General features: G+C 46.0%; 1 protein-coding gene and 1 long non-coding RNA gene across 20 annotated transcripts in view; both read left to right on the top strand.

Annotated features, from left to right (window-relative positions):
• Positions 1 to 8880, top strand: part of TMEM44 (transmembrane protein 44) — a 49362-nt gene extending 40482 nt beyond the window's left edge. For 11 of the 19 annotated variants that reach the window (XR_015134241.1, XR_015134242.1, XM_086320359.1 and 8 more), the window contains one exon: positions 2358 to 3284. Coding sequence is in view for 9 of the 19 variants with exons in the window: in XM_086320359.1 (XP_086176485.1) it covers positions 2358 to 2468 (111 nt within the window). In the remaining 10 variants the exon portion in view is untranslated. Of the gene's footprint in view, positions 1 to 2357; positions 3285 to 7065; positions 7266 to 7404 lie in introns of those variants that run through there. The other 8 variants (XR_015134217.1, XR_015134229.1, XR_015134245.1 and 5 more) reach the window with 5 other exon arrangements.
• Positions 8881 to 14948: 6068 nt separating this feature from the next.
• On the top strand, positions 14949 to 16870 carry LOC147379785 (uncharacterized). Its single transcript, XR_015134258.1, has 2 exons — positions 14949 to 15085; positions 16734 to 16870. It is a non-coding gene; the product is annotated as an uncharacterized LOC147379785 (long non-coding RNA).
• Positions 16871 to 27435: the final 10565 nt, after the last annotated feature.

Below are 27435 nucleotides of genomic sequence, written 5' to 3'. Positions count from 1 at the left end.
TCCAGGCTTTTTCAATTCAGAGTTCTTTCTGCTTTGTCTGAACCATCTAATGGGGACTCAGAGAAGATACATGACCCAAGGAAGAAATGTGCTTGGAACAAAAGTCTCTGAACAGGAGGAGGCCCAGCAGCTCCCTAATGGCAATGGTGCGGGGAGTGACTGTGAGAGCATGGATCAACATTCCCCCCTGTTGTCGCTTGGAGACCTTGGGCAGCTGGCTCCTGTCTCCCTGCCATCCTCGCCTCCAAGTGACAAATGAGCACATGATTCATGACAGCCACCTGTGCCTGTCACCTCCCAGGATTTTTTTTTGTTTTTATGATCAGAGAGTAGATTATCTTTTGCTCAAATTCTCTGAATGCCTGGATTCCAGCTATGTTTTTATTACTTAAAATGACATTTAAAAACACATTATTCTGGGAATTCAGAAGGAAGAGATTTAAAATGTTTTTGAAGGTTTTAACCCAGTTTAAAGAGTGCACCTCATCAGAGTTTCTGTTTCCTGGCAGCCGAACTGCTCAGGAATAGCAAGGATGACTCTTAAGAAGACATTTTAGGAGCTGGAGCAGCGGTTCTGATACATCAGGGTGGCTAAGAATCACCCTAGGAGTTTGTTCAAATGCTAAGCCTTAGATCCCAAACTACAGATGGGGTCAAGGGAGCCTTTTTGGTAAGCACCCTAGGCCCTCCTGGTGAGGCTGGTCCAAAACCAGATCCAGCACGTGGGTCTCCGCTTGAAAATAGAATTCACCCATAAACACACTGTCCATTCTCAGAGAATGGACCAGGCCCCTGCTTCCACTGCTAGGCAACTGGGTCTTGGAGGCTGAGGGGCCAGGGAGCTCTTTTACTTGGCATCTCTGATAACGTCTGGAAGGGATTTGGTTAGAGGTATCCCTCCAAGTCTGCAAACACAGATGAGAAACCAGCACCGCAAGGGCCTGACACAGCCTCAGACCCAGACGAGGGACTGAGCTGCACCAAGCAGATCAGCTTGGGCCCTCACCAGCAGAGTGACTGGGAGATGAGGTGGTCATTTTAACGTGATGCAGTTTCTCATGACCAAGTAGTAGAATCAGTTCAGTTATTACCAGTAAATCACGAATTAAATTGGACTCTGTTCAGAGCTACAATTTGTGTTTTATAACTGGCAGGCTGCAGGCATTTGTCTGTCAAGTGACTCAGGGAGCCTTGAGGACCTTGTCCTGACCTTCTAAGGACTGGATTGTTTGGTTCGTGTTTGAGCAGCTGGAGGAGCATTTTTCTTGAGTGCACATCTACGCCTGGCTCTATTTTCTTGCCCAAATAGACTGTCTGGCCTGGGCTGACACATCCTACATGGCCTTTGCTTGTTGCTTCCTGGGTCTTTTGATACCTTCAAATGCAGCCTTGTGACTCAGAATCACCAGTCATAGAAACTCAGAAATGGGAGCTCATATTATCTAGTTCCTGATTCAGACTCCCAGTTCACACATGGAGAAATGAAGACCCACAGCAGAACCCCACATACCTCTGTGGCTGGAATCAGTAAGGATTCCCTTGCTTTTGGCCCACACACAGAGCTCTCTCTCTTATCCAAACTATTAGAACAATAGGAAGACTGTATGCCGCTTCATCAGTACTTGTGTGCTCACCTGTTTTTTTTTAACCTTTTATTCCTACTCCTGCAAATTTCAGTTTCCCATACTTGTCTGAGTCAGTGATGAAATAGTCACTGGCAGTGACCACCACTCTGGATTAGGTTTTAAGTGTTTGTTTTTGATGAGTTAGCTGACCTCAAGTTCAGAAGAAGCACCATATGGGGAGCGGGGGGTGCCCTACTCTTAAGGGGCTCTGTTATCTACCTGAGGACAAGGTAGACACTCAGGCAAAGGGCAGGACCTCCCATGATCAGCCGCAAACCAGTGATACAAGCAGTACAGAGAAGACGGTAAGAGCTCAGTGGGTGTCAGGGTAGGCTTCTTGGAGGAGGAGAGTCTTACCCAGGCCATAAGGAATAGGTTGAGTTTTCCTGGTCTTTTCTAGGATTGAGTCTGGCATAGAGATGGAAATTCTCAGGATAAAGGGAACGTGCCTCAGGCTCACTAGAGAAGGACTTGGTGAAGGCAGGGGGAACAGAGAACAGGAGGGGAAGTAGGACTGATCTATTCAGGGTAGCTGTCCGTTAATTCCTTGATTTAGAGTTACACTTGCCCTATTAGGTCCTAGAATCACAGGCCTGGTTCCCCTGTCCTTATCTGTTTGTTCTTGTCTGTGCCTGGGCCTTGAGAATCAGGACTGGAGCTGTTGTTGGGGGAACTGTAAGAGATAGGACGGGTCTAGTCCACCAAGGTACCTCTTGTGTCTTTTTTCCACAGTGGGATCCTGAAGATGTAAACCTTGGAGGGAACAAAGACGTCATGGAGACACTCAGATCACAGGCACACAGATGGTCTGTGAAGCCAGTGGACTTGCCCTCCGATGAGTAACACTTTCTGGAGCCAACTCAGCAGCTCAGAGCCCAGGGTCAAACATTTGTCAGGAACTGAGCAGGGATAACCTTCAGGGACAGCCGTAGTAGGAATTAAGCTTCTACCGAGGCTGCCCATGAAAGTGAGGAACCAGGAGCTGTCATGGAACTTGGCTGGTCTCCACTACCGCTCAGAATGGAGCTAAGACTTTGGGCCCAGTGGACAGACTTGAACATGCCCAAAGTTTGTTCTAAAGATCGGCAGTTTGTCAAAAACCACTCGTGCTTTGACATATAATCTAAAGGACTTTGGGCCCTCTTTTCCTTTTCCCTTTGGAGTCAACCATACTCTGAATATCTGCTGTGAATGAGTTCATCTAACAAGCAGCTAATATATTTGGATCTCAGCAAAGTCCCATTCTGCAAGACCTGGCTAAGCCTAGCGAGCGGTGGGCCCACATTCTGGGTGTCTAGGACACAATGACAAGTTCTGATGGGACCTGACTACTGCCTTCCAGTAACCCACTAGAGTTTTCTGCTGAAAGTTGAGAGAGGACTGTTTGATGAACCAAGTGTTTACAAGATCACTGGTATTGCAAAGGCAAGCAGAGCAAATTGCTCTAGGTACGAGGACTTGCTCCAATCTGGCAAAGTGTGTTCTGGAGCAGGGTCTGCAGGTGAAGGGGACTGTCTGCTTTAGAGGGTAGCTGAAAGCACGCAAAGGGTAAGAGGCATGGCCGGAGGTGTTAAATTCAAGCACCGAGATCCCCTTGCAGGTTTATTTTGGAGCTAAGGTGGGAGAAACACTGGAATGAATAAATCCTGATTGAGAGAACTACAGTATTTCACCATGGAGCTCAGGGATACATCTGAATCCCAGCACAGCCTCCAAAGTCAGCCACGAGGGGATCTGGGAGAAATGCCAAGAAACACAGCTCTGCTCTTGGCTGGCCCCTGGCAGCCTGTGTGATTCAGCTGCAGCTGCCCAGTGGCTCCTAAGGGGTAGTGCAAGTCCCACCAGCATGAAAGAGGGGGTGCCTCTGGGAAGCAGTTCGGTTTCACAGGTCTCTGCATAGATTCTAATCAATTCCCTGTGTGACATGTGAACTAGAAGTGAACCTAAAGCCACCCTATTTATCCAGTTGCTTTGGACCCTGGTTGTCTGGTAACGGGGTTTGCTAAGTTGGTTTTGCTTTGTGATCTTAATCACTGAAGCTGTACTTTGATGGAAGATGAAACTTTTGAGTTGGGGGCAGGGGTAGGGGTTAGGAGAACATTCCAGAAGATGAAACCACACAGAGAATTGGAAGCAGGGAAGGGGGGAATCTAGCCAAGGAAAGAAGACTCTGATGTAGCCAGAATGGAAATAGAGAAAGGGTGAAGAGGCTGGAGAGGAACTGGGAGTTGGTACTTAATTCTATAGCTGACTGGTAGCTACAGGAAGATAAGAGTAGGAAGCTGACTGGCATGCCTCAGATCAACCACAGCTGATTGGTCAGTTTTCCATCCCTACAGCCACAACTTTTCAGGAAGCAGAAATGTACAGTCATGGATACAGTACCAACTTGGGGAGTGTGTTTAATCTGATTGGTGACAGCAGGGAAGAAAAAGTGTTTATTCTTGGAAAGGTAAAAGGCATGGGAATAGGATGACATCCTTGGAGTTTGCCTTCAGTATGTCCCCTCCCTCCAAGGGAAGACTGGCTTATGCTCCCAGAAGTTGGTTGGATCCTGATGGGAATGTCCATTCATTCAATAACATCAAGTGATCTTGCTGGCTTTGACCAGCACAAATTGCTTGAGCTGTAGATGTTGACCATCTCTTTAGATCCCATTGTCCCAGCCTCTTCCTTCACAAACCATTTCTTATTATCATTGTCCGAGCTTATCTCAAAACAGACTCCCAAGTCTCTTCATCCAGAGTGAACATTTAAACTGAGAATTTTGGAAGCAAAGTTTGGCCTCATTGTTTAATAAGAACCTGTTATTCAAAGCTCTGTAACTCTGGAGCCTTTGTGAAGAAGTGCCAGCCAAAATGCCTTCCTCCTAGTAAGAGGATTCTTGCCCTGGGCCTCTGTTGCAACTCCATCCCTAACTGTCAGTCAGACCAGGATGATAATGGGAGTTAATTGCCCTGAAGACTCAAATAGCAGTGCAAAGAGGTTGCCTACACTAGGGAGAAGCTGGGAACCAATTGTGTAATCCTCCTCTCCTGCCCATTCATCTGATCATAAGAGATGGTGTAATAGTAGTTGTGCTGCCTATTATCTGCATGGCTTGGAGCTTGTTACTTAAACGTGGTGAACTCTTGGGGTAGGCTGAGAATAATAGCTATCTAGAAAGCATGTTGTGAAGAGTAAGTAATATATATGGAATGCATAACACTACTAACACTACTACTACTAAGTCACTTCAGTCGTGTCCGACTCTGTGCGACCCCATAGACGGCAGCCCACCAGGCTCCCCTGTCCCTGGGATTCTCCAGGCAAGAACACTGGAGTGGGTTGCCATTTCCTTCTCCAATGCATGAAAGTGAAAAGTGAAAGTGAAGTCGCTCAGTCGTGTCCGACTCTTAGCGACCCCATGGACTGCAGCCTACCAGGCTCCTCTGTCCATGGTATTTTCCAGGCAAGAGTACTGGAGTGGGGTGCCATTGCCTTCTCCAATACTAACACTAGATGACTCAAAGTAGACATTGAAGAAGGATTAGTTTCCTTCCTCCCTTTAATTCCTGGCCACATATGTCCGGAAAGCCAGCTGGTAACCAAAGAATCACACTGTCAGATGGAAGAAACTTCAGAGGAGTGAAGAGCCTGACAACTCCAATAAGTGATTAAGTGGTCATCCGGCCCCTGCTTAAGCTACTCAAAAAAAAAAAAAAAAAAAAATTCACCCATTTTAATCTCCCAAAGAAAGAAATCTGTGATTTAGGGAGAACTGTATCAGTAAAATTTTCTTAAAATCTGTCTAGACCCTGAAGAACCAACCCCCTTATCTCCCCCAGTACTTGAGTATGGTGAAGAGACGTATGAACAAACACCCGATGCACTCACATGTGATTGTTACAGTGGGGTATGGCTCCCCCAGAGCCAGGAGAGCAAGAAGCATGGCTGGGCTCCAGTTCCTAGGTCTGCTTCAGTGAGAGACTTGTCAAGTCATGTCCCTTTCTCCTTACAATTTCCTCATCTGTAAAATGAAAGGGCAAATCTCTGTCCCTTTTTCCCTTTTATGAACATGCCAGTGAATTCTTTCCTACGGAAGACTGACATGTTCATAAACTCTCAAGAAAGAGGCATTATCAAGAGAAATTTTAGATACACTTTAAAAACAGGTTTCATTATATAATATGCACTTCTCTCTGTTTGAATTTTACTATCCGTTTAAGATAAAATCCCCCTTTTATGAAGAGTCCAAGTTTTGCTGTAACAAGAGATCACAGCATATGACATTAAAAATGTCTGCAGTTTCCTTCCAATACTGAAAAGTCTTAAATATGAGATATGAATAATATTTTCCACAGTGACAGAAAACGAACTCTGTATCAATCATTTAGAAAAAGAAAAGCTTTTCTTATGTGATTGCAGCAGGGCTAAGTCCCTATCCTGGGTTAGGGGCGCTCGCCCCCTTCTCACCCTCCACACTGCCTTAGTGGGGCAGTAAGTGGCCTCCACAAGTTGTGACGGGGAGGGAGGCCCCTAGTGGCACCATGAGAAGTGAATCCCAGCTGCTACTTGCTACCTTTCCCTCTGTGATTCTGCCAAACCCCAGCAGCCTGCGATCTATTCAAACCACCGCCCGCCGACTTCCGGGAAGAGAGGGCCTGTGTGGCTCGGCGCGTGCGCACTGTGCAGCCACCGCCTCACGCGAGTCGTGAATTCTGCATGTGCCAGCCCCTCAGTCCCCGCTGTGTGCGCGTTCCTACCTCACCGCCACCGCGCCCGGGCCTCGGGGGCACTGCAGAGGACGGCTCTTGGGGTGCATTTCACACCGCTTGTTTTCTAAGGGGATAATCTCGAGATTACCCTTCTCAAAGTATTTGAGATCCTTCAGCATCCTTTAGGATGTACTGCAGAGCAGACTCTGTTTTTAAATATATTTAAAATACGTTTTTTGTTTTTAATATCGCAGGTACACGGTTTTTAAAAAGAGAATCAGACTGTAACAAAAAGCTTGTAAAGGAAAACATCAGCGCCCTGCTCCTCCCTTGTACCCATAATGGTCCACCCACCCACTCTTTTTTTTTTTTTTTTAAAGACTGCTTTGTTCTAGCAGTTTTCTCCTTTCGGTTTGATTTCAGACGTGCTTTCCCGCCGTAAGTTTCCAAGATTATACTGTTTTTGTTTTGTTTTTCTTGGCTAGATTCTCTCCAACTTCCATTAAGTACAAGCTAATGAGACACCACGGTGTGTTGAGAACTGTTTGTCGAAACTCTTTACATCCTGCTTGTTGCTGTGGAATCCTTCGTGCCAGGGCCCTTTCCTCTTGCTTTTTCCTGATCTAGCTTCCAGCTTCTAAGTCCTGCCCACGACAGGTCGCACCTGCCCTCAGAACAGCCTAGCTAGTCCCGCCTCTGCTCTGGACTTGACCTTGACCTTCATCCTTTGATCTCTCCTGCAGGTGTCCTAGTGCTTGGAGCATCACCAGTGCAAGTCTCAGAGATTTTCTAAACCCACAACCGGAAAAGGGCTCTTCTACACTGCAGCTGCCACTGTCTTTCCCAAGGACAGCCTGACCATGTGTGAGAAGAGCTATGCCACAGGCCTTTCCTTCTGACCAGCAAGTGCACTGTGGAATATGTATGTCCTAAAGCTCTTAAAGCTCTGGTGTGTGTGATATCTGTTCAAATAATAGGCTCTTAGGCTCCACCCTAGTGATTTCCTAGATCTGGACAGGGCCTGGGAATCTTTGGGGGTTTGCTTTTTGTTCATTTGTTTTTGTTTGTTTGTTTGTTTGCAGCACTGAGGTATGCAGGATCTTAGTTCTACCAGACATGGAGCCCCCTGCATGGAAGTGCAGAGTCTGAACCACTGGACCACCAGGGAAGTCCCAGGGTCTGGGAATCTTTAACAAGCTCCTCAAGTGATCCTTTGAGAACATTGCCCTAAGGAAATTACTTTTAAAGTCTTTCTATTTGTGTGAGATGTTTTCATAAATGTATTTAGAACAGGCACAAAAGTGATAAAGCCTCAAAACCCCACTTGTTTGGAAAGATTAAACATTATACTTTCATGAACAAATGCTATTTGGGTATTAGACCTAGAAGATCACAGAGGAACAGATCTGAATTACTTGAAATCATCTAGTTCAGTGCCTGAGTGGCTTGCTCATTCTCACAACTTGAATTCCCAGTTCCAACATGGAAAGAAAAATCTGCAGAAGACAATGAGACTTTCTATAGTAAGGGGATTATATGGATTCTTATAGTAGTGGTTTCTTTACTATAGAAGCAGTTGAATACATTCCCCAGTTTAAAAGTATTTCCCCCTAAATTCTCTTCCCTTTCAAGTTTGCAGCATAAACCTTTGGTTCCAAGAGAAACCCCTTGGCTCAAGCAGCTGCTGTAGTTCCAACTCGTTGCTGATCTCATCCCTCAAGACTAAAGAACAATAAAGGGAGACCAGATAGCAGTGATTCTCAAACCAGGGAAAACAGACAGGAGAGAGCCCCTGAGAAAATATGAAAGCCTAGTTGTTTAAAAGCAAGGTGGGAAGACTAAAAGGACAGATTTTTTTTTTTTTGGAGAGTTCTGTAGTATGAGCCCCCTGGTGGCTCAGATGGTAAAGAATCTACCTGCAATGCAGGAGACGTGGGTTGGATCCCTGAGTCGGGAAGATCCCCTGGAGAAGAGAATGGCAACCCACTCCAGTATTCTTGCCTGGAGAATTCCACGGACAGAGGAGCCTGGTGGGCCACAGTATATGGGGTTGCAAAGAGTCAGACACGACTGAGTGACTAACACTTTCACTTTCTTTAGTATGAATAAGAAAAGAGGCATATCAAAATATATATATATGTTAATATACAGAAGTAACTGTCATGGATATATTTGTAAATGTTATGCTTTTAAATACTTTTTGGTGCTTCATTAACATTTAAAAATTTTTTTATTGGAGTATAGTTGATTTACAATGTTGTGTTAGTTTCAGCTGTACAACAAAGTAAATCAGATTTACTTTCAGATTCCTTTTCAGATTTTTTCCCCATAGGTTGTTGCAGAATATTATAAACTTTTAAAATTAGTATTGTTTATCATATAAGTATACAAAATAAACTGAAGAAAGTTATGAATACCTATATGCTCCCCCGAATAACATTCATGTAAACATTAGAAGAGGGGAAGCTTATAAGTAACTATGTATTGTGCATGTATTTTCATCTTGCTCTCTGTGTGGATGTAGAAATTATATTTTCATTATACTTTTCAGTATTTTATACCTTTTTCATAATGAGCATTTTTTGGGGGGATTAAAACAAAGTGATCCATCATAATAATATTTGACAGGCAAGGACCTCAATAATTGCTAAAAACTCATGAGAAGACATTCACAGGGTCACAAAGTACCTCTTGTGTATGAAAATTCAGTTAACAATCAACCTAAGAAGAAAAAAAGGGAATTTTATTTGAACCAAACTGAAGATTATAACCCAGGAAACAGATTCTCAGAAAGCTCTGAGAGCTATTCTTTCTGTTAGAAGTCATTCTTAAGACAAAGGACAAGACAAAGAACAGTAAATACATCAAAATGACATACTAATGTTTTGCATAAAGTTCACCAAGGTTATGTAGTCCAGGGAAACGTGTGCAAAGTGGGCTTAAAGTCAGCACGACCCACTACAGAATTGGGGAAAAGTGCTAATCTTCAAGGAATTTACATGACTAGTGTTGGAAACAAGGGTAAAAGTGAACGTTACAGTTAATAGGCGCTCCCATCACCGAGAAGTTCTGGTGTATGTGTATTGCAGATACTCACTGGACATTAAGGAGAGGGAGGAGTTGCAACTGGATGCAGAGAGAGGATTTTATGTTTAAGTTTTCTTGTCCTGTCTTAAAAGATAGATTTTATTTCATCACACCCTGCTAATTACTTTATTAATTACAAATGGAAATAGATTCCTGTACAATGATGAAATCTGCATATTACTGTGGGGGTGATGTGAGGATATCACCTTAATCAGGATATGACGTTCACATTACCAAAATCAAGGACATTGGAGCGTGTGCTGCATATTAGCTAACATTATTATTTCATTTTCTTGAGAGTGATAATAGTATGGTTGAGTAGGAGAACCCCCTATTCTTCAGATAGACATGCCAGCTATTTAGGAGAGAAGCAGCATGATTTGGCCACTTTGAAATGGTCAGACAAGAAAAAGTATGTATTGTTCAGCTATATATGAAGACTAAAACAAACGTGATGAAATGGGGTCAACTGATGAATCCAGGTGAATAGTATAAGCATGTGCATCGTATCATTCTTGCAACTTTTCTGTAGGTTGAAAGTTTTTCAGAGTAAAATTTGAGGGCAGAAGTACAGTCAGCTTCACCAAGAGGTGGTTCTCCATCACGCTTGCCTGTAGAGGACCCTGAAATTCTAGGGCTTTGTGAAGGAAACTGCTGGATTACTAGGGACTGCTGTTCAAGCAGCTTCCCTGTGCAGCTGGCTTCTGAGCTGGCTGATTGTGGGATGATATCAGGCCATAAAGGGTGAACAGATTCCAGTTTATCTGGTACTGAGAGAAAAATAGGCCCTGTATCTTAGACAGCCCTGATAAGGCACCTCCATGGATATGAGTAATTGTCAGACCCAGGGGATGAACCAAGGCTGAGAAAGCTGAACAATGGAAAGCCGGGAGCACAGTGACAAGGAAATTCTTCCCCTGAATTGCCTTTTCCTATTGAGATAAGATAGTATGCAATAAAGCGCCAGACTCAGAAGTGCTGCCACCAGTCCCAGTGGGAGTGGCTGGCACTGAGCCTGAGCGGCAGCACGTGTGAGCCTGGTGCTTTCAGCACCTGGGTGGTCCCTCAAGGGCTTGCTCAGGCCTGCCGCACAAGGGGCGGGGCGAAATCAGTGACCTCAGACCCAGAAGGCCTGGGGGCAAGTCCTGATTCCACCACTCACCAGCTCGGGGACGATTCTCTTATTCTTGTTTGCACACACAGACACAAAAATATTTCCTTTTCTCCCGTCTGCCTTACTGATAGGTTGCAAAACCCGAAAACAAACCATAAAAGGGTTTTTCAACTCCCAAAGGCCATCAAACTGTCAGTCATTATCATGACTCCCTAAGCATGAAGCAATTTGATTTGTAGCTTTCCCTCCTCTTCAGGCCAGACTCACCTGGATGTCTTTTAGACCCTGAGTACATTTTAAAAAATTTTATCTTTAATTAGAAGATGATTACTTTACAGTGTTGTGCTGGTTTCTGCTGTACAACAATGTGAATCAGCCATATTCATATATCCCCTCGCTCCTGAGCCTCCCTCCCACCCTAGAGTACATTTTTATTATGAGATTGTATGAGTAAAACCTTTCAAACTTCTGAGGAGGCAGGATGGAGATGCTTCGAGATGCTCTAACTTCTGAACGGGCAGAGTGGCTGAGGATGTTGCCCCTTTGATATACCGTAACTGGGAAATAGATCCCCATAGGCAAGCCGTGACTCATCCACACTGTTCCGGCTGAGTCGCTGTCCCCGCTGAGCGAGCATGGGTGGCCCTCTGTCAGAGTGCCATACAGGAGGGCCTCCATGTCAGCCTTGGCGTCTCAGGGGCAGTAGAGCAGAGTGGACAGAGTGGAAAGGGAGCCATGCCTGTGGCTGACCTTCAGGAGGAGAGGATTGAGCTGGTGCAAGGAAGAACTTGCCTTTGGTCTGTCCCAGCTGCAGTGGAGGCCAGGAGTTCCCGGTACTCAAGGTATCCCACGCAGCTCCATCACCCCTTCTCTGAAATGTTTTGGGGAAGGGGCATTACTGACTAGAGATGGATCAGATGATATTCCAGGGCTCTTCCAACTTTAAGAATCTAAGCTACTTTTGACTAGCAAGGAATTTGGATTATCCCATCCTCTGCTTATTGGTCATGTGACCTTGAACATATTAACTTTCTTTTCCTTTTTTTGTTGTTGCACCATGTGGCATGCAGGATCTCAGTTCCCCAACCAGGAATTGAACTCTGGTCCCCTACATTGAAAGTGCAAAATCCTAACCAGTGGACCTTCGGGGAAATCCCTGTTTTTTAGTTTCCTGATCCTTCATTTCCTCAGATGTAAAATTAGATTATTAACATCTACCCTAGTTACCTCCTAGAGTAGAAGCATCCACACAAGTAAGTCATGCTTCTTGGTGCAGTCATAAAATTTTTCCCAGCTCTCTCGGTCCTCTGCCCACAGTTCCTGGGTGGCCAGGAGACAGCCTGGACTGGCATATTCCATGGGTCCAAACAGAGGTCACAAATGCTCAAGGGGTCAGCACTAAATACAATTTCACTGACCAGCCTCCGTCCTTGCTCAGCACCTGGCCCTTTCTGGCTTCCCCCTCCCTCTGTCATCACCCTTCCCTTCCTCCTTTATCTTCTGCTCAGTCAGCTAGGCTTCTGAGAGAGGAATATGTCTCAGACACACTGCTGGGCCAGGGAGCATGTGAAAATTACCCAGTCCTGCCAGCATGTCTTGCCTGGTGCGGGGGGAACACAGAAGGAGGGTTGTGCTGGGGCTCCCAGGGTGCAAGCCTTTGTGGGAGCAAGGCCGGGAGGGCCAGCTGGACAGGAGAAGTGTTCACCAAGAATAAGACATTTGAGACTGTCTTTTAACAGACTGGTTTCCAAGTACAGAAGGACAGCAGAGGGCATGAGCACAGAGCACGTGGTTGTGAGCCTTGGGTCCCCTGGGCTTGGCTTCTCTGCGCCCAGTCTTTAGCCAGCTCCTTCCCTCTAGGCAGCCCCCACCCGCAGCTTCCTTCTAAGCAGGAGGATTTGGAAACTAGAAACAGTTCCTGGGAACACTGCTGCTGGGTCAATGAGGGTGTAAAATACTACTGTGAAATAAAGACAGTAATTCTCAGCCCTGACTGCACATCAGCATCACCTGTGGTTTGTTTTCGGTTTTGTTTTCAATTCACATTTCCTGGCCCCACCCTTCATCTACTCTCATTCAGTAAATCTGGGGCTGCTGCTGCTGCTGCTAAGTCGCTTCAGTCGTGTCCGACTCTGTGTGACCCCAGAGATGGCAGCCCACCAGGCTCCCCCATCCCTGGGATTCTCCAGGCAAGAACACTGGAGTGGGTTGCCATTTCCTTCTCCAATGCGTGGAAGTAAAAAGTGAAAGTGAAGTCGCTCAGTTGTGTCCGACTCTTGGCGACCCCATGGACAGCAGCTTACCAGGCTCTGCTATCCATGGATTTTCCAGGCCTAGGATCCCCTAATCAAGAGTTTCACTTAACTGCAGTTTTCTAAGAATCCTAAAGACTCAGAAGTTCCAAAAAACAGAGGAACCATGGTGAGATTAGGTGGGATTAGTCTGGCCTTCATTTCCAGAATGGGCGAGAATAATGATGAGCAGTCCACTAAAAAATCTTCTCTGAAATGGGAATAAAACCAGCTCCTACCTCATAAGATAGTGGTGAACACAGAGAACATAATAGCATGTAGTAAGCACTCAGAAAACAGTGGCTAATGTTATGGAGGCAGCGAGGCCTGTCTGGCAGTTAAGGATGTGGGCTCTGGAGCCAGACTGTCCGGTTCACAGCCTGCTGGCTACTCTCATATAACCTCCGTGCCTCAATTTCCTTTTCTTTACAAAAGGGTGATAATAACTTCCTCACAGAGCTGTTATTACAGGAATGAATAAGGGTTTGGCACTTAGATCGGTGCTGGTCTAACCAAAGGAATATTGCGTATATCACGACTTGTGCTGTGACAGCTAGCAGCCTCATGGTGTCACTATTGGGCACCGGTCCTGCCGCCTCTTCAGCTGGTGCCCGCGATGTTCCCTGCAGCTTTTCAGGCCCAACCCTAGCCCTTGGAGAAGGAACCACTGCCTCCTGCCACCCCGCTAACTGTGCTCTCCCAACACAGCAGTTCGCCTCCACAGCCCCCTCCCAGGACACCAGCTGGCTCCACAATGCTGAGTCAGACCTGATTCCACCCCACCAGCTGGCAGAGCCAGAATCGCCCTACCTCCTTCCCTGCAACGATCTACCCGAGGGTTCGAGGCTTCTTTGACAATCTTGGAACCTAAAGCATCTGAGCACATCCCTTTCCCTAAGAAGGCTACTGTTTTAAAAGAAGTCATTTGGGCAAGTCATGGGGTTCCCATGCCCCTCTTTGCTCAGAAGGCTGTCTGTCCTCCGTGGCCCCAAATGACTGGTCCTCATTAGGGAGATTCCCGAAGAGATTAGCAGGTGCGAACACATAACCTTCTGGTGAAACCACTGCCAGGGTTTCTAAAGCCCTTTTTTTTTGCTTTTTAGAGAAGAGAGGAGAATCTCCCCCGCACCCCCATCTACCCTCTGCTTAGAAATCATATGTAATTGTTTTAAAACTCCACACATGATTCTGATATGCTGTCAGGGTTAAGAATCACTAAAGTAAGAAGACAGAGACCTAATGATTATTAGAACTCACCTGTGCCAGTGGGAGGCTGGGGGCTTACTCCCTGGAGCCTGCCATCCCACAGAACATTTCAACCCAAGAATGCCAGAGTTAAATCTGTCCCCGAGATCAGCTGGCTGAATGATTCCCAAACTCAGTGCAGCAGAATCACCAGGGCCTGCCCATCACACAGATCCTCAAGTTTTAAAATTCAGGAGATCTGGGGGTGGGAGAGGGGGAGGAGTCTCAAATCCTCATGAGATGCCAAGGAAGGGATCTGTGGGGAGGGTGTGGGCAAAGAGGGTAAAAGGCTGCCCACACAGTGGTGCCTAAGCAGGGGCTTATGTGAGGCAAGGGGGCTTCTCAGGAGGGCTGAGACAGGAGGAGTTGTCATCTGTGCACTTCTCAGCGTTAAAACTCAAATCTCTTGCCAAATAATATAGCCCCTATCTGGCTATCAGGGCATATTTTTCCAATGAAAGAAAATATATGTCCAAAGCAGGAATCCCAGTATCAGAACACTCCGTGGGAGCGGAGGTGAACCCCTGGGAACGCAAGCTGGGAAGACAATTGCTGCCACCGGTCAGTGAGGAAAGCCTCGAACTCCGATGACCTCATGGCTCTTTTCTGTCGCCGGTGACTGGACACACCCTTCCCCTCTGCCCACCTCCACCCACTAGCATATCAGACAGATGACCGCATGAGCCCAGGGGAAAAGTGTTCCCGTCGATAACACGACATTCTCACGTGCTGCTGCCGCCACTGGCCTCATCTCCCAAATGTCCCATGATGTCAAGCTGAGCAAGCCTGGCTGAGGTCAACAGGAGCTCTCTCTCTCCCCGGAGATGCAGGAATTTTTGAAAAGTTGTCTAAGGGCAAATGCCTGGTTGTGCCTTGAATTTTTCCTGCGAACACTTTAGCTCTGACAGTTCGAGTCACTTTTGCCCCCTGGCTCACTGTGCCTGGTTTTGTTTTTCTGAGCAGTGCTCATAGTGAGAAGAAAAATTGCTCCAGAGGCATCAGGGAGGCAGCCTGTCCAGCCGTGAGGTAAGTGATTGCCCAATCAAATGAGGCTCACATGCTCATGGCCTCTGGATTCCACCCCTCCAAAGGAATCTTTCCCTCTCTCTCCAAATTCTGTAAGTGATCCCAAGGTGTCACCTAAACCCCAAAGAACTCAGTTAGTGATAAAGAAGTCAGGGGGCCAGAGCCTCCTGGGTATCACTATTTCCATCAAAATACCAGAGGATCTCCCCAAAAAAGTCCTTTCCCCACATTATCAAGCTCTCAAACCTCTCTGATGGCTCCCCAGCCCTCCCCAGTCTCCTACTTGGCTAAATATTTGGGAGCTGAAACAATAGCCTCACTGAAGCAGTGGTGGGCAATTACTGGAAAGTCATGTGATTGCCCGAATTCAACCAATTTGTCAAAGACCATTTTCCTTTCACTCATCACCTCCCCCACGATAAGATAGGGTCCCCAGAGCACAATAATCCTTTCCTGAGATACAATGTAGAGGCTCCTGAGAAAAGAAACAAAAGTGAGGCTAATTTTGGCTTTTCTGGGACTAAAGAAAAGCAGGCAGACAGGCAAACAGGCCTGGTTCAGCTCGAGGAAGCTGCTCCTTGTTGGCTGCTCCAGGGTGTCTGCTTAGGTCACCAGGGAATTTGGAGAACAATGCAGGGGTGGGTGGGTGGGATGGAAACAGACCTGGCCCTGGTCACCGTGACTGAAGCCTCGTCCAGGCTCTGAAGAGGTCTCTAGAATGGCAGCCCATGGCTTCAGACTTGGATATTTTTTAAAATTATAAACTCCTTGCTGCTTTTCCTCTACTAAATTATTCATGAATTAAGACTTGGGGATTCCTTACAGACCCAGCCAGTGGTCTTCAGGCTCTTCAGGGCTCTGTGAAAGCCCTAAAGTTGCAGGTGGATGTTGGTCACCATGGGCCCTTTTTCCTGGGACAAGGACCCTAGACTTTCCTCTGATTCTCAGAGGGATCTGCTGTCCCCAAATGGTGTATCTTTCTTGGCAGAGCATTCCCCCCCTCTCCCACTCCACCCTCAGGCAGAACTCCAGTTCTTTGTGGCAGTGGTGGTCAAATTTCCATGGGCATTAGAATGACCTGGGTATCAAGTTAACATGTAAATTCAAATTCCTTAGGTCTGGGTGGGACTCAAGAGTCTGCATTGTTGACAAGCTCTAGGTGATGCAGCAGAGAAGGCAATGGCACCCCACTCCAGTACTCTTGCCTGGAAAATCCCATGGACGGAGGAGCCTAGTAGGCTGCAGTCCATGGGGTCCCTAAGAGTCGGACACGACTGAGTGACTTCACTTTCACTTTTCACTTTCATGCACTGGAGAAGGAAATGGCAACCCACTCCAGTGTTCTTGCCTGGAGAATCCCAGGGACGGGGGAGCCTGGTGGGCTGCCGTCTATGGGGTCGCACAGAGTCGGACACGACGTAAGCGACTTAGCAGCAGCAGCAGCAGGTGATGCAGAGGCTACTGGTCCTGGAGCAGAGCCTGAGGGCAAGCCATCATTCTTCTTCCAAGACTGGGTCTTGGTTGTGGCCTCCTAACTGGTCTCCTGTGTACCCTCCCGCTGGCCACAGGAGTGACCTTGATGCACATTTCTTTTCTTTTTTAGCTTTTATTGAAGTGTAGTTGCTTAACAATGTTGTGTTTGTTTCAGGTGTACAACAAAGTGATCCAGTTCTACAAATACATATGTCCTCTGTTTCGAAGCACATTTCTAGTCGTGTTCCTCCCCTTCCTGAAAGCCTCTGTGCCCTCCATCTCTGTTAAATAAAACGCCTCAGAATCCATAAACGAGATGTTGATGATTTGTCTTTATTCTATACTTTCTCTCATTGTATCATGCTCAGTTCAGTTCAGTCGCTCAGTCGTGTCCGACTCTGTGACCCCGTGAATCGCAGCACGCCAGCTAATTCCTTCCATGCTGGAATCCATAAGAGCAAAGACTTGGGAGATGGGGGTGTCATTATTCCTGCCATTTTGTGACCATCTAGTCTCCAGTTTCTTCATGTGTAAAATGGGAATAAAAATACCTACCTCAGGAGCTTGCTGGTGGCTCAGTGTCTAAGACCCCATGCTCCCAATGTAGGGAGCCTGGGTTTGATCCCTGCTCAGGAAACTAGATTCCACATTCCGAAACTAATAGTTCACATGCTGCAACAAAAGCTCAAAGATCTCGAGTGCCGCAACTAACACCCGGTGAGTGTGTGTGTGTGTGTGTGTGTGTGTGTGTGTGTGCTTAGTCACTTCAGTAGTGTCTGACTCTTTGCAACCCCATGGACTGTAGTCCTCCAGGCTCCTCTGTCTATGGGGTTTGCCAGGTAAGCATACTGGAGTGGGTTGCTATGTCCTCTTCCAGGGGATCTTTCCCGTGCAGGGATCAAACCCATGTCTCCTGCATCTCCTGCATTGGCAGGCAAATTCTTTACCACTGAGCCACTTGGGAAGTCCCCTGAAGCCAAATAAATAAATATTTTAAAAATACCCACCTCATAGAGTTACCGTGAATAACAAATAAGATAGTGTATATAAAACACTTCGCATAGTGCCTACATAGCAAATGCAGTGACTGTTGTGACTTAATCATAATGTGCCCAGAGTTTCATTCATCACATGATTCCCTGCTTGGATTATCCCCCCAGTTCCCCTTTTTTGCCCACATCAAATGCTACCTCTTCCTTAAATCCTTCCTGACACTTCCCCCCCTCATCGCCATTCAATCCTTCACCCAGTTATAACACTATGAGTGACTTCTTTCTGCCTACTGCAGTGCCCAGCCTGGTTTGGGGCCCATATTGATAACAGTCATTAGTAAAGTTTTATGAAATTGAATTGTGCTCTTATTTCTTTTTGTTGTCTATGCATAATACATACCTGTAATACTTATTCCTTAGCTACAATAGACAGTCTGTATTATCTTTTAACTAGAGAGATTTATTTGGTTATTTCTTTTTTCCCCCCGAATTAATTTGATCCTCAGTAGTATCCATCACTTCTGCCCTGAAAAGTTGCAGATCTTAAAAGAGTATAGGATTAGCATGGGGCATTACCTTCTGTTGGAATCAATTCACTTAACCAACATTTACTGGCATCTGCCAGTAAATAAATTTTTGTCATGAAGCTGATTGCAACAACACAGGTGCTGTAGCCTTCCTTACAGAGGTGCTGGCTCTGGGACAGCTTCTGCCACTCAGGAGAGGACAGGGTCTATGCTGAGACCTCGCTCTGTAAGGGGGAGGACACCCGCTGTATGCCCTCAGGGAGCCCATAAATGCAGAGACGCTCCGCAATAGACCCCTTAGGTAAGGACCCCTTGAAGCTCTTTCCCAACTCCAAAATGATTTGGGCTAATTCACTGAAAAATCAATCCTTTTGAGTATTTGTATGCCCATCCAAGCCTCAATTCCCTAATTATGAAGGTCCTCATTCAAACGTCTTTACAGTTTACAAAGGTCTTTCACATAACACTAATGAGATTGATCTGTGTCACAACTCTGAAGGGTAAGCAGGGTTTGTTTCTAGATTCCTGTTCTGAAGTTGAGGGGCCGAAAGCTCAGAAGAATCAAAGGATCGACCCAAGGTCTTGTGGCAAGTACTTGAACCTCTCAATACCCATATCCAGACGGATGACTAGAGGCCCCAAAATTCCTGTTATTGTGACGGGATTCCAGGTCTCATAGCTAGGGAAAGATGGAGCAGGAGAGCAATGCTTAGTGCATCTCCTGAAAGAGAGGAGGGGACCAGGTGAGGTCTCAAGGCCATAGGCCTGTGGGAGACTTCAGGCTAGAGGGAGGGTAGCCCTTCCAGGTGTCAAGTACCAGGAGAGAAGACAGCCCTTAGAATGCCCCCCAGACTTTCTCCCTTGCTCTGAACTTTACAGACCACTATTGGAACTTTACAGACCACTGATGGAACCTTCTGGTCTGCTGGGAAAGAGAACGGCCTCAGCCACATGGGCCCAGGCAGGGAGACAACCAACAACCCTTCAGGGCCCCTCTAGGTACAAAAGCCCCCCTACTTCCCCTGTTTCTTGTCTGTGGCAAAAGGCTTCAGTCTCCTAGGCTTTCCCTGAATTCAGACGAGCAGACACAAGCAGTTAGTAATTAGGGTAGCGGAATGCGGAAACAAAGGAAAAGGAGTCAAATAAGAAAAGTAAAGACAATTGTTCCTCCACAAAACAGAATCTGAACTCTTCCTCAAGGGATATACAGAACAATCTGACGTGTATCTTTGAGCTGTTCTACAGGCTCTAATGGCCCCCACCCTGTCAGACGAAGGATGGTAGACTACAGGCTTCGCATATAGACCCCAGACTGGTTGGAACCAGAAGATTGATGAGTAAGATTCCCCAGGGCACACTGTCACCACCAACCAATCAGAACAAGTCATGGTCCCTGTATCCCTCAGCCCAAATGCTGTCTTTAAAAAGCCTCCCCAGACTTCCCTGGTGGTCCAGTGGATAAGACCCCTTACTTCCTCTGCAGGGAGCATGGGTTCAGTCCCTGGTTGGGATATTCTAGGTGCTGCATGGTGTGGGGGAAAAAAAGCAAGGAGTAAAAAAACACTTCCATAAAATAAAGGTAAAATAAAATAAAGATTTGGGGTCTTTTGAGCCTGAGCCACCCATGCTGCTTGCTTGGGGCCCTGTGAATAAATGCTGTACGTTCCTTTACCACAACCCCATGTCAATAAATTGGCTTTGCTGCGTGGTGGGCAAGTGGACCCAAGTTTGGTTTGGTAAAACTTTCAGAAGATATGTGAGTGGAAGTGGGAACAGAGTTTCTTGGTGGATGTGACTTTCTGTGGTTACTTCCCATCAGTTGTCCCTCAACATTTTAGCAAAGCCATACCTAGTTGGGAGTGAGGGGTCCTCTGTCCAGCTTGGTAGCAGCACCTGTGATCAGTGAGTCCATCCAGGGGAAGGTGACTGTTGGTCACTCTCAGTGCAGGGCCCAACTGCCCTCCCACGTGGATAAGGATGCACCTCCATGGATATTTTTAGAATTGGGGATGATTTTTATTGAGGAAACCCAAGACTTTCTATACATGGGGAAGGCAGCAATTTTTGTAAATCACTACTAGGTACTTTTCAAGGATTAGGGGTTCCAAGCTTTGAGGTCCAGTCCTGACTCTGCTGCCAACTAACAGAGTGGGTCAGCACTGGACCTGAGCCTCTTTCCTCTAAGAGCTCTAAATCATGAAGGGTTAAATGCTTCAGCCTTCAAAACACATTGGAATCACCTGTGGAGTTTTTTAAAAAAAAAAACAAAAAACGCTAAACAGGGCCTCATCCTCAGATTCTGATTCAATTGGTTTGGTGACACAGGGAAGTGGTTTTTTTTTTTTTTTTTTCCACAAGTTCCCTCAGGTGACCTACCACATAGTGACAGTAAAGAAATAGAATGTGTTAATTTCTGAGCTGCTGGGAAGAGCTGGGCAAGAACCCGAGTTCGCGTATCCATCTGGTCGACTTTCCACAGTGCATTGCACCAGGCGGTGTTCCAACTTTAGACTCAAGGCTATGAAAGACCCGAGCAGGCAGTACTCTACAGAGACCCCCTGGGGGGCCTGTGTTCCAGGTACACAGCAAGGCAGAGTGTACAGGTGTGTGAACACACAGGTGTTCAGGCATCCAGCCTCCAAGTCAGTGGCCCGGTATTACTGCCACACACCGCTGGAAGAAGCCAGGGGGATTATTGGAGAGAAAGCAAAGTTCTCCCTGCCCCCGTAAGGCTTTCACCTAAGGGTGTTTTGGAGTTCAGTGAGTATTTCCTCATTCCTCCTGCACTTGATAAACAAAGCTGTTCAAGCCCCAGAGAAGCAGTTTGTTACTACCCACAGATGACCAAACTACACGGGGAAAAGTTGAGATTTGCCCTGGTCACACAGCACAGTAACAGCAGGGGCTGCATCTGGAAACAGAAGCTCTTGTTGTCCTGGAGGAAAATCTCTTCCTTTTCATCCAGACCTGGCTGTTGAGAAGCAGCAGGTCTTAGCTGGGCAGCTCCATGGAGAACAGAAGCACTCCTGCCTGAGGGGCTCCCACCCTCTCAAGTCCCAGAAAGAAGAGAAAGCATGCCCCAGTCTTTGCTGGGGCTTCAGCTTCAGTGAAGCTGGCAGCTCAGCTCTGCGGCTGTTTTGGCACCTCGATATCTCTCACATGTTTATCAAGCCCTTTCACATCTTGTCCACTGGTTTTCCCCGCCCTTGTGTTCAGGTACGAGCTCTCTCAGCTGTCCCCAGAGGTCCCCTCTGCATCATTCCATCTGGAAAGACAAAATGACCGGAAAGCGCCCATCAGGGGGTGGCGAGGTGATGAGAAGGAAAAACGTTAAACTTTCAATTTTCCTGTGGTCAGTAGAACAACTGCTGAGGTGCTCCAGTGTGAAACTACGCTGTGCCAAAGTGGAAACTCTGCTGGCTCCTGCAGAGTGCTGCCCGCTCATCACCACACATACAGACATGGTGTTCTGTTGACCAAGAGTGAGAAGACCGTTGTCATCCAAATCCAGTATGCCATGAGATTTCTTTTTAGCTTTGCTCAGTGGAGAATCATTTTCGAAGCCCTGCTGTTGTTTCCCTACCCCTTTCCACTTGGCTCTAAATCCATTAGCAGCTGAAGACAATGTGCCTCAGGAAACTGGGCAACACAGACATGTAGCCAACAAAGAGTCTGCGCAGCCCAGCAAAGCGGCTTTGTGTGCCTTGGCTTTGATGTTCCCAGCTGATGCTTCCCTTTTGGGAAACTTTAAACTCTACCTTTGGAAGGTTATTTGGGCTGATGGGAAATCGGACAGACCGAGAACACCATCCACAAAGCCCTGGGCCGCAGTAGCCAACACAGTGACGCATCTCTCTCAGTTACCTGCCCTTTAGCTTTCTGTCAGCACTGCTCCTATCTGGCTTTACCTGACCTCACCGAGCCAGGTGTGGTAGCCACCCTCCCAGATGACCCCTAATATCTTCATCTCTTAGTATTCACAACTGTGTAGTCCCCTCACATAATGAAGAGGGCTGATCTATGAGATCAATAAGATATTGCAGACCTGATGGTTTGAGACTTCCCAAAGTGAAGTGTTAGTTGTTGAGTTGTATCCAATTCTTTGTGACCCCATGGACTGTAGCCCATCTGGATCCTCTGTCCATGGGATTCTCCAGGCAAGAACACTGGAGTGGGTAGCCATTCCCTTCTCCAGGGGATCTTCCTGACCCAGGATTGAATGCGGGTCTCCGGCATTGCAGGTGGATTCTTTACCGTCTGAGCCGTGGGGGTTCCCAAACAAGACTATTAATAAACATTACAGCTTCCAATTTGGGCCCTTGACCTGCTCACTTGAAGAAGCCAACTGCCACGTCATTAAGGACCTTCAAGCAACACATGGAAAGACCAAGTTGGGATGAACAAATCTCCAGCAAGAACTTGCCAGGCACTTGAATGAACAATGCCTGGAAGCAGATTCTTTAGTTCCCGTTAAACCTTCAGATGATTCCAGCTTCTCAGCATTTGAGTCTTCAGCAAAGAACCCAGACAACAGAGATAAGTTGTCTCTGCTGTGTCCTGTCTGAATTTCGGGCCCACAAAAATAATGGAATAATAAGTCATCACTGTTGTTTTCTGACAGGAAGGTATGGGGGTGATTTGTAAAATCCCTCTCAGCAAAGATCCTGAACTCTGTGTTTTAGGTTGAAGGGAGCCTCAGATCCTTGAAGAGCTCTGTGGGCACTTTTCTCTGTAGGTCAAACACTGCAGTAGGAGCTACAGCCACCACACTGGTGTCCCTAATGCACACTGGTGATCCTAATGATAGGATCCCCAGAGTGGCAGATACCAAGTGATAGTACTTCATCACAGAAGATGGGTGTGGTTACCATAATGGACAACTGAGCCAAGGCAGTCATCGCAGCAGTCTGAGTCACAGAGAACTACATTTGGCTAGCAAATCATGGTCTCTTTTGGGGAAGAGTGAGAGAAAGATTAACAGTGTAAAACTTTGGCAGTGCACCAGAGCCCTTCTCAAGGGACCTGGCCTCCACTTCATCCAAGAGTTCCTTGGCCTGTAAACTGGCTCAAGTCTGGGAACTGAGTGAATGTTCTGAGTGACTCTGTTTTGGTGGTCTGAGATATACTACTGTTCACTCAATGTAGAATTGCTATGCTTATCCATAGGCAAGGGTCTATGTGGATCCACAGGCTATGAGCAGTGGTTGGGCTGAATGGGCAAGAACCAGAAAGGAACATTATTGGAAAGGTAGGGACAAGGAGGTCCCAGCAAGAAGTCAGTGTATAGCCATCTCTGAATGGGCAAAAACTGTGAAGATATTTGTAATCCATGTGAATGCTCACCAAAGGGTAACCTCCGCAGAGGTGAGAGTTGGATGGAAGCCCCAGGGCTCAGACAGTAAAGAATCAGGTGGATGGGGTAATACATTCTGTGGCCGTCAGTCAACTTCTTTCTTCAATCAGTCCTGTCATTGCCTATCAGGCTCATAAACAAAGTGGGAATGGTGGCAGGGATGGAGATTATGCATGGGCTCAGCTTCTCCTCACCGAAACTGACCTGGCTATGACCATTGCTAAGTGCCCAGATTGTCAGCAGCAGAGACCAGTACTGAGATCCTGTTATGATTCTGGAGAGATCAGAGAGCTACTTGGTGACAAATTGATTACACTGGACTGTTTCCATCATGGAAAGGCCAGCACTTTGTTCTTATTCAATAGCCACTTAATCTATACATGGATATGCCTTCCCGACACACAATGCTTCTGCCCAAATGACCATATGGGGATGTACAGAATAATTTACTCACCATCTCATTACCCCACACCACTGTGCTTCTGATCAGGACATTTACTTTATAGCTCATGAAGTACACCAGTGAGCCTCTGCTCATGGAATTCATTAGCCTTTCCATGCTCCCCATCATTCTGCATGTTGATAGAATGTGGGATGGCCTTCTGAAGACTTATCCATTGCACCAGCCAGGTGGCAGTATCTCATGAGGTTGGCCCAGTGTCCTCCAGCAGGCTGTGTACTCTGTAAATCAGTATCCAATATATGGTACTGTTTCTCCCAGAGCCAGGATTTCTGGGTTCAGGAGTCAGGGGGTGGAAACAGGAGTGGCTCCAGTTACTGACTCCTAATGATCCACTAGCAAAATGTCTGTTGTCTTCCCTTGTGACCTGAGGCTCTACTGGTCTAAGGGGTCTTAGTTCCAAAGGAAGGAAACACAGCAATGATTTGAGCGTATTTCACTTTTTCTTGGAACTTCCAAGATTCCAAGATAGGTATTTGAGAGACAAGATGGTCTTCATTATGTATCAACTTGTCTAATTATAGTCCCCAATTATTCAGTCAAGCATTGACTGATGTTGCTGTGAAGTTATTTTACAGATATGTTTAAAGTCCTTAATCAGTTGACTTTAAGTAAGGGAGAAAAGGGTTTCCCTGATGGCTCAGATGGTAGAGTCTGCCTGCAATGCAGGAGACCCAGGTTCAATTCCTGGGTTGGGAAGATCCCCTGGAGAAGGAAATGGATACACACTCCAGTATTCTTGCCTGGACCATTCCATGGACAGAGGAGCCTGGTGAGCTACAGTCCATGGGGTCACAAAGAGTCAGACGCAACTGAAGGAGTAATCTTTAAGGGAGTTTAACCGAGGTAATCAAGTGGTTTGATCAGTTGAAAGGTCATAAGAACTTCTTCCTTAGAGAATCTGCCCGAGGGTTCAGCCTACCTTCCCAGACTGTCTGCAATATGGATTTCAGCTTTGCCCAGCCAGCCCCCACAATTGCATAGGCCAATTCCTCGCAATGAATCTCTTAATATATTAATATATGTCACCTACTTGTTCTTCTCTACTCGAATCCTGGTAGAGACATTAGAAAGCCCTCTCTCCAAAGCCCCTCCCATTCCCCACCTTCCCATTCACAGGAGAAACCTAAGAATTAGGATAGCGTGGGCTCATTTTCTCTTAATGGAAAAGGATATTAAAATGAAAATGTAAACCTAAGAAGGCAGAGGGACCTTTGTTCCTCTAGAAAGTGAAAGATTAAAATTATGTTGACCAAAGGAATGTAATGTAGACCCATTGAAGCTGAACTGATCATCTAGAAAGTGAAAGATTAAAATCATGTTGACCAAAGGAATCTAATGTAGACCCATTGAAGCTTAACTGATCCTTTTGTTTCTGGGTTTTTTTTTAAATTGAGATACAATTGACACATAACATTGTGTTAGTTTGAGTTGAGTTGTACAGGTGTTGATTTGATGCATTGATATGTTGCAGTATGACTACCACCTTGGTATCAGTTAACACCTCCATCAAGTCACATAATTACTTTTTTTTTTTGTAGTGAGAACAATGAAGATCTGGTCTCTTAGCAACTTTGAAGTTTATAATGCAGCATTGTTGACTATAATTACTATGTTGTGCATTAGATCTCCAGGTCATATTTATCTACTAGTTGCAAATTTGTAATCCTTGAGGTGCAAGACGCCTCTAATTTTTTCATTTGTTTTCCTAACATATTTGGAGGAAAGCGAACTGCACTCTGAAATGGGATCCCTCTTTGTTCTGGATGTCCTCCATTTCCATTGCTGGAGCCACCTCTTCTTCATACCCAGAGGCAGAAAGTGGAGAGAAGACAGAGATATGCTGCTGCTGCTGCTGCTAAGTCGCTTCAGTCGTGTCCAACTCTGTGCGACCCCATAGACGGCAGCCCACCAGGCTCCCCCGTCCCTGGAATTCTCCAGGCAAGAACTATGCAATTTAGACATAAGAGGGGACTTGAACACAGATGTTTGACTGAATGTTGGTAATTCAGTAAAATGGGGTTGGGAGATGCAGGGACTCTCGGGGCTTTAAAAAGGAAAGAGGAAATATGAGAAGGGAGAGAACGCTGATGTTAGGAGAGGAAGGGTCATCCATACGGTTGAGGGCAAGGCAGTGAAGCTCCAGACTTCTGTCTGAGGCAAAAGGACAACATTTGAGAAAAGAGATTCAATGCCAGACTTTCCAAACTCCCGACTTAATATGGTTTACATCCATCAGTGGAACTTTGAGTAAAGGACTGCATGACTGCTCACCTTTGTTGAGATTCTGGTGTCTAAAACAGGAAGCGAGAGAACCACCCTGCACCCCCACCTCCAAGATCAGCATCAGAAATTAGAAACGCCTGCACTGAGGCTGCCAAAGGGGCAGTGACGGGGGCAAAAGCATAGTGCCTTCACATTCCCCTTTACAGAACCCTGGGTGGAAGGCACAGGGCGACACATTTCAGTTCTGCCAAAAATACCTTTCAAGTGCTCTTTCTGACTAAAGGGAAATGGTCTGCCTTGGCAGGAAGTGAGTTTCTTGCTTCTATAGGTATTAGTAGATACAGATGACCACCTAATATGGGTGGTGTGGAAGAGAACTCTGCTGGATTATATTTAACAGTATAATTCTATCGTTATTGAATGATGCAGATACTGAGATAACTTTAAGAATATCTGAGACCAGAACAAGGAGGTTTTTTTGTTTTGTTTTGTTTTGTTTTTAATAATCCCAGAGTTAAAACTCATCACAGAGAATCAGAGATGGACAGGATCTTTAAAATCATCTTATCCAACTCTTCACATTTTATCTAAATGGAAAAAAAGTAAGGCCCAGAGACAAGTGACAAGTTCAGGGTCACAAAGCTAAAAAGTGGATGATCTGGACTAGAACTTTCAGTGTGTTTCATCTCTCAACATCTTTACTGGTCTCATTATCAAATCTGCCCAGCAATATCTGGAAACTTGCCAGGAAAAAAAAAATTGGAAACAATTAAACCTTGACAAATGACAGCTTCTTCAGATGTCATTTAAACACAAAGAAATATAAGGAACCCAACTGCTGAAACTCCTTGATAACATCAAGGAAAAGGAGTCATTTCACATAAATCTCAGAGATGATGTCATCCAAACTCACTAGCAGTTAGCGGAAGTTCCAACTCATTATGAAGGAAATGATTCTTATAAATAGTTTTGATCTGGAGATACTGTTTGGCGTCTTCAAATCATAGATTCTTGAAATAGGAAGACCTATGAAGAGGTCCTCTAATCCAGGGCACACTGGTCCTGCAAATAATGGGCAGGGTTCACGCTGCTCTCAGCTTTATGTCTCGTGGTACCTTGTACCAGCAACTACTCTAGCATTTTGCTGGAGTACACAAAACTGAATGAAAGTTTTTTCTTCCAAACTGATAATAGTTTCTTCCCCCTAATAAAATAAACATACTTTTTGTAAAATTTCAAATAGTACAGAGAAGTATAAAACAAAGTAAGAAGGAAAAAAGCTTACCAGAAATCTCACCACTCAGAGATAACCATGGTTA

Source organism: Bos grunniens, chromosome 1 (genome assembly GCF_055505025.1).
Source record: "Bos grunniens cultivar Pamir isolate PY7600 chromosome 1, Bosgru_T2T1.0, whole genome shotgun sequence".
Classification (NCBI taxonomy): Eukaryota; Metazoa; Chordata; class Mammalia; order Artiodactyla; family Bovidae; genus Bos; species Bos grunniens.
The sequence above is the reverse complement of the archived record's forward strand: the minus strand, read 5'-3'. Positions and strand labels throughout refer to the sequence as shown.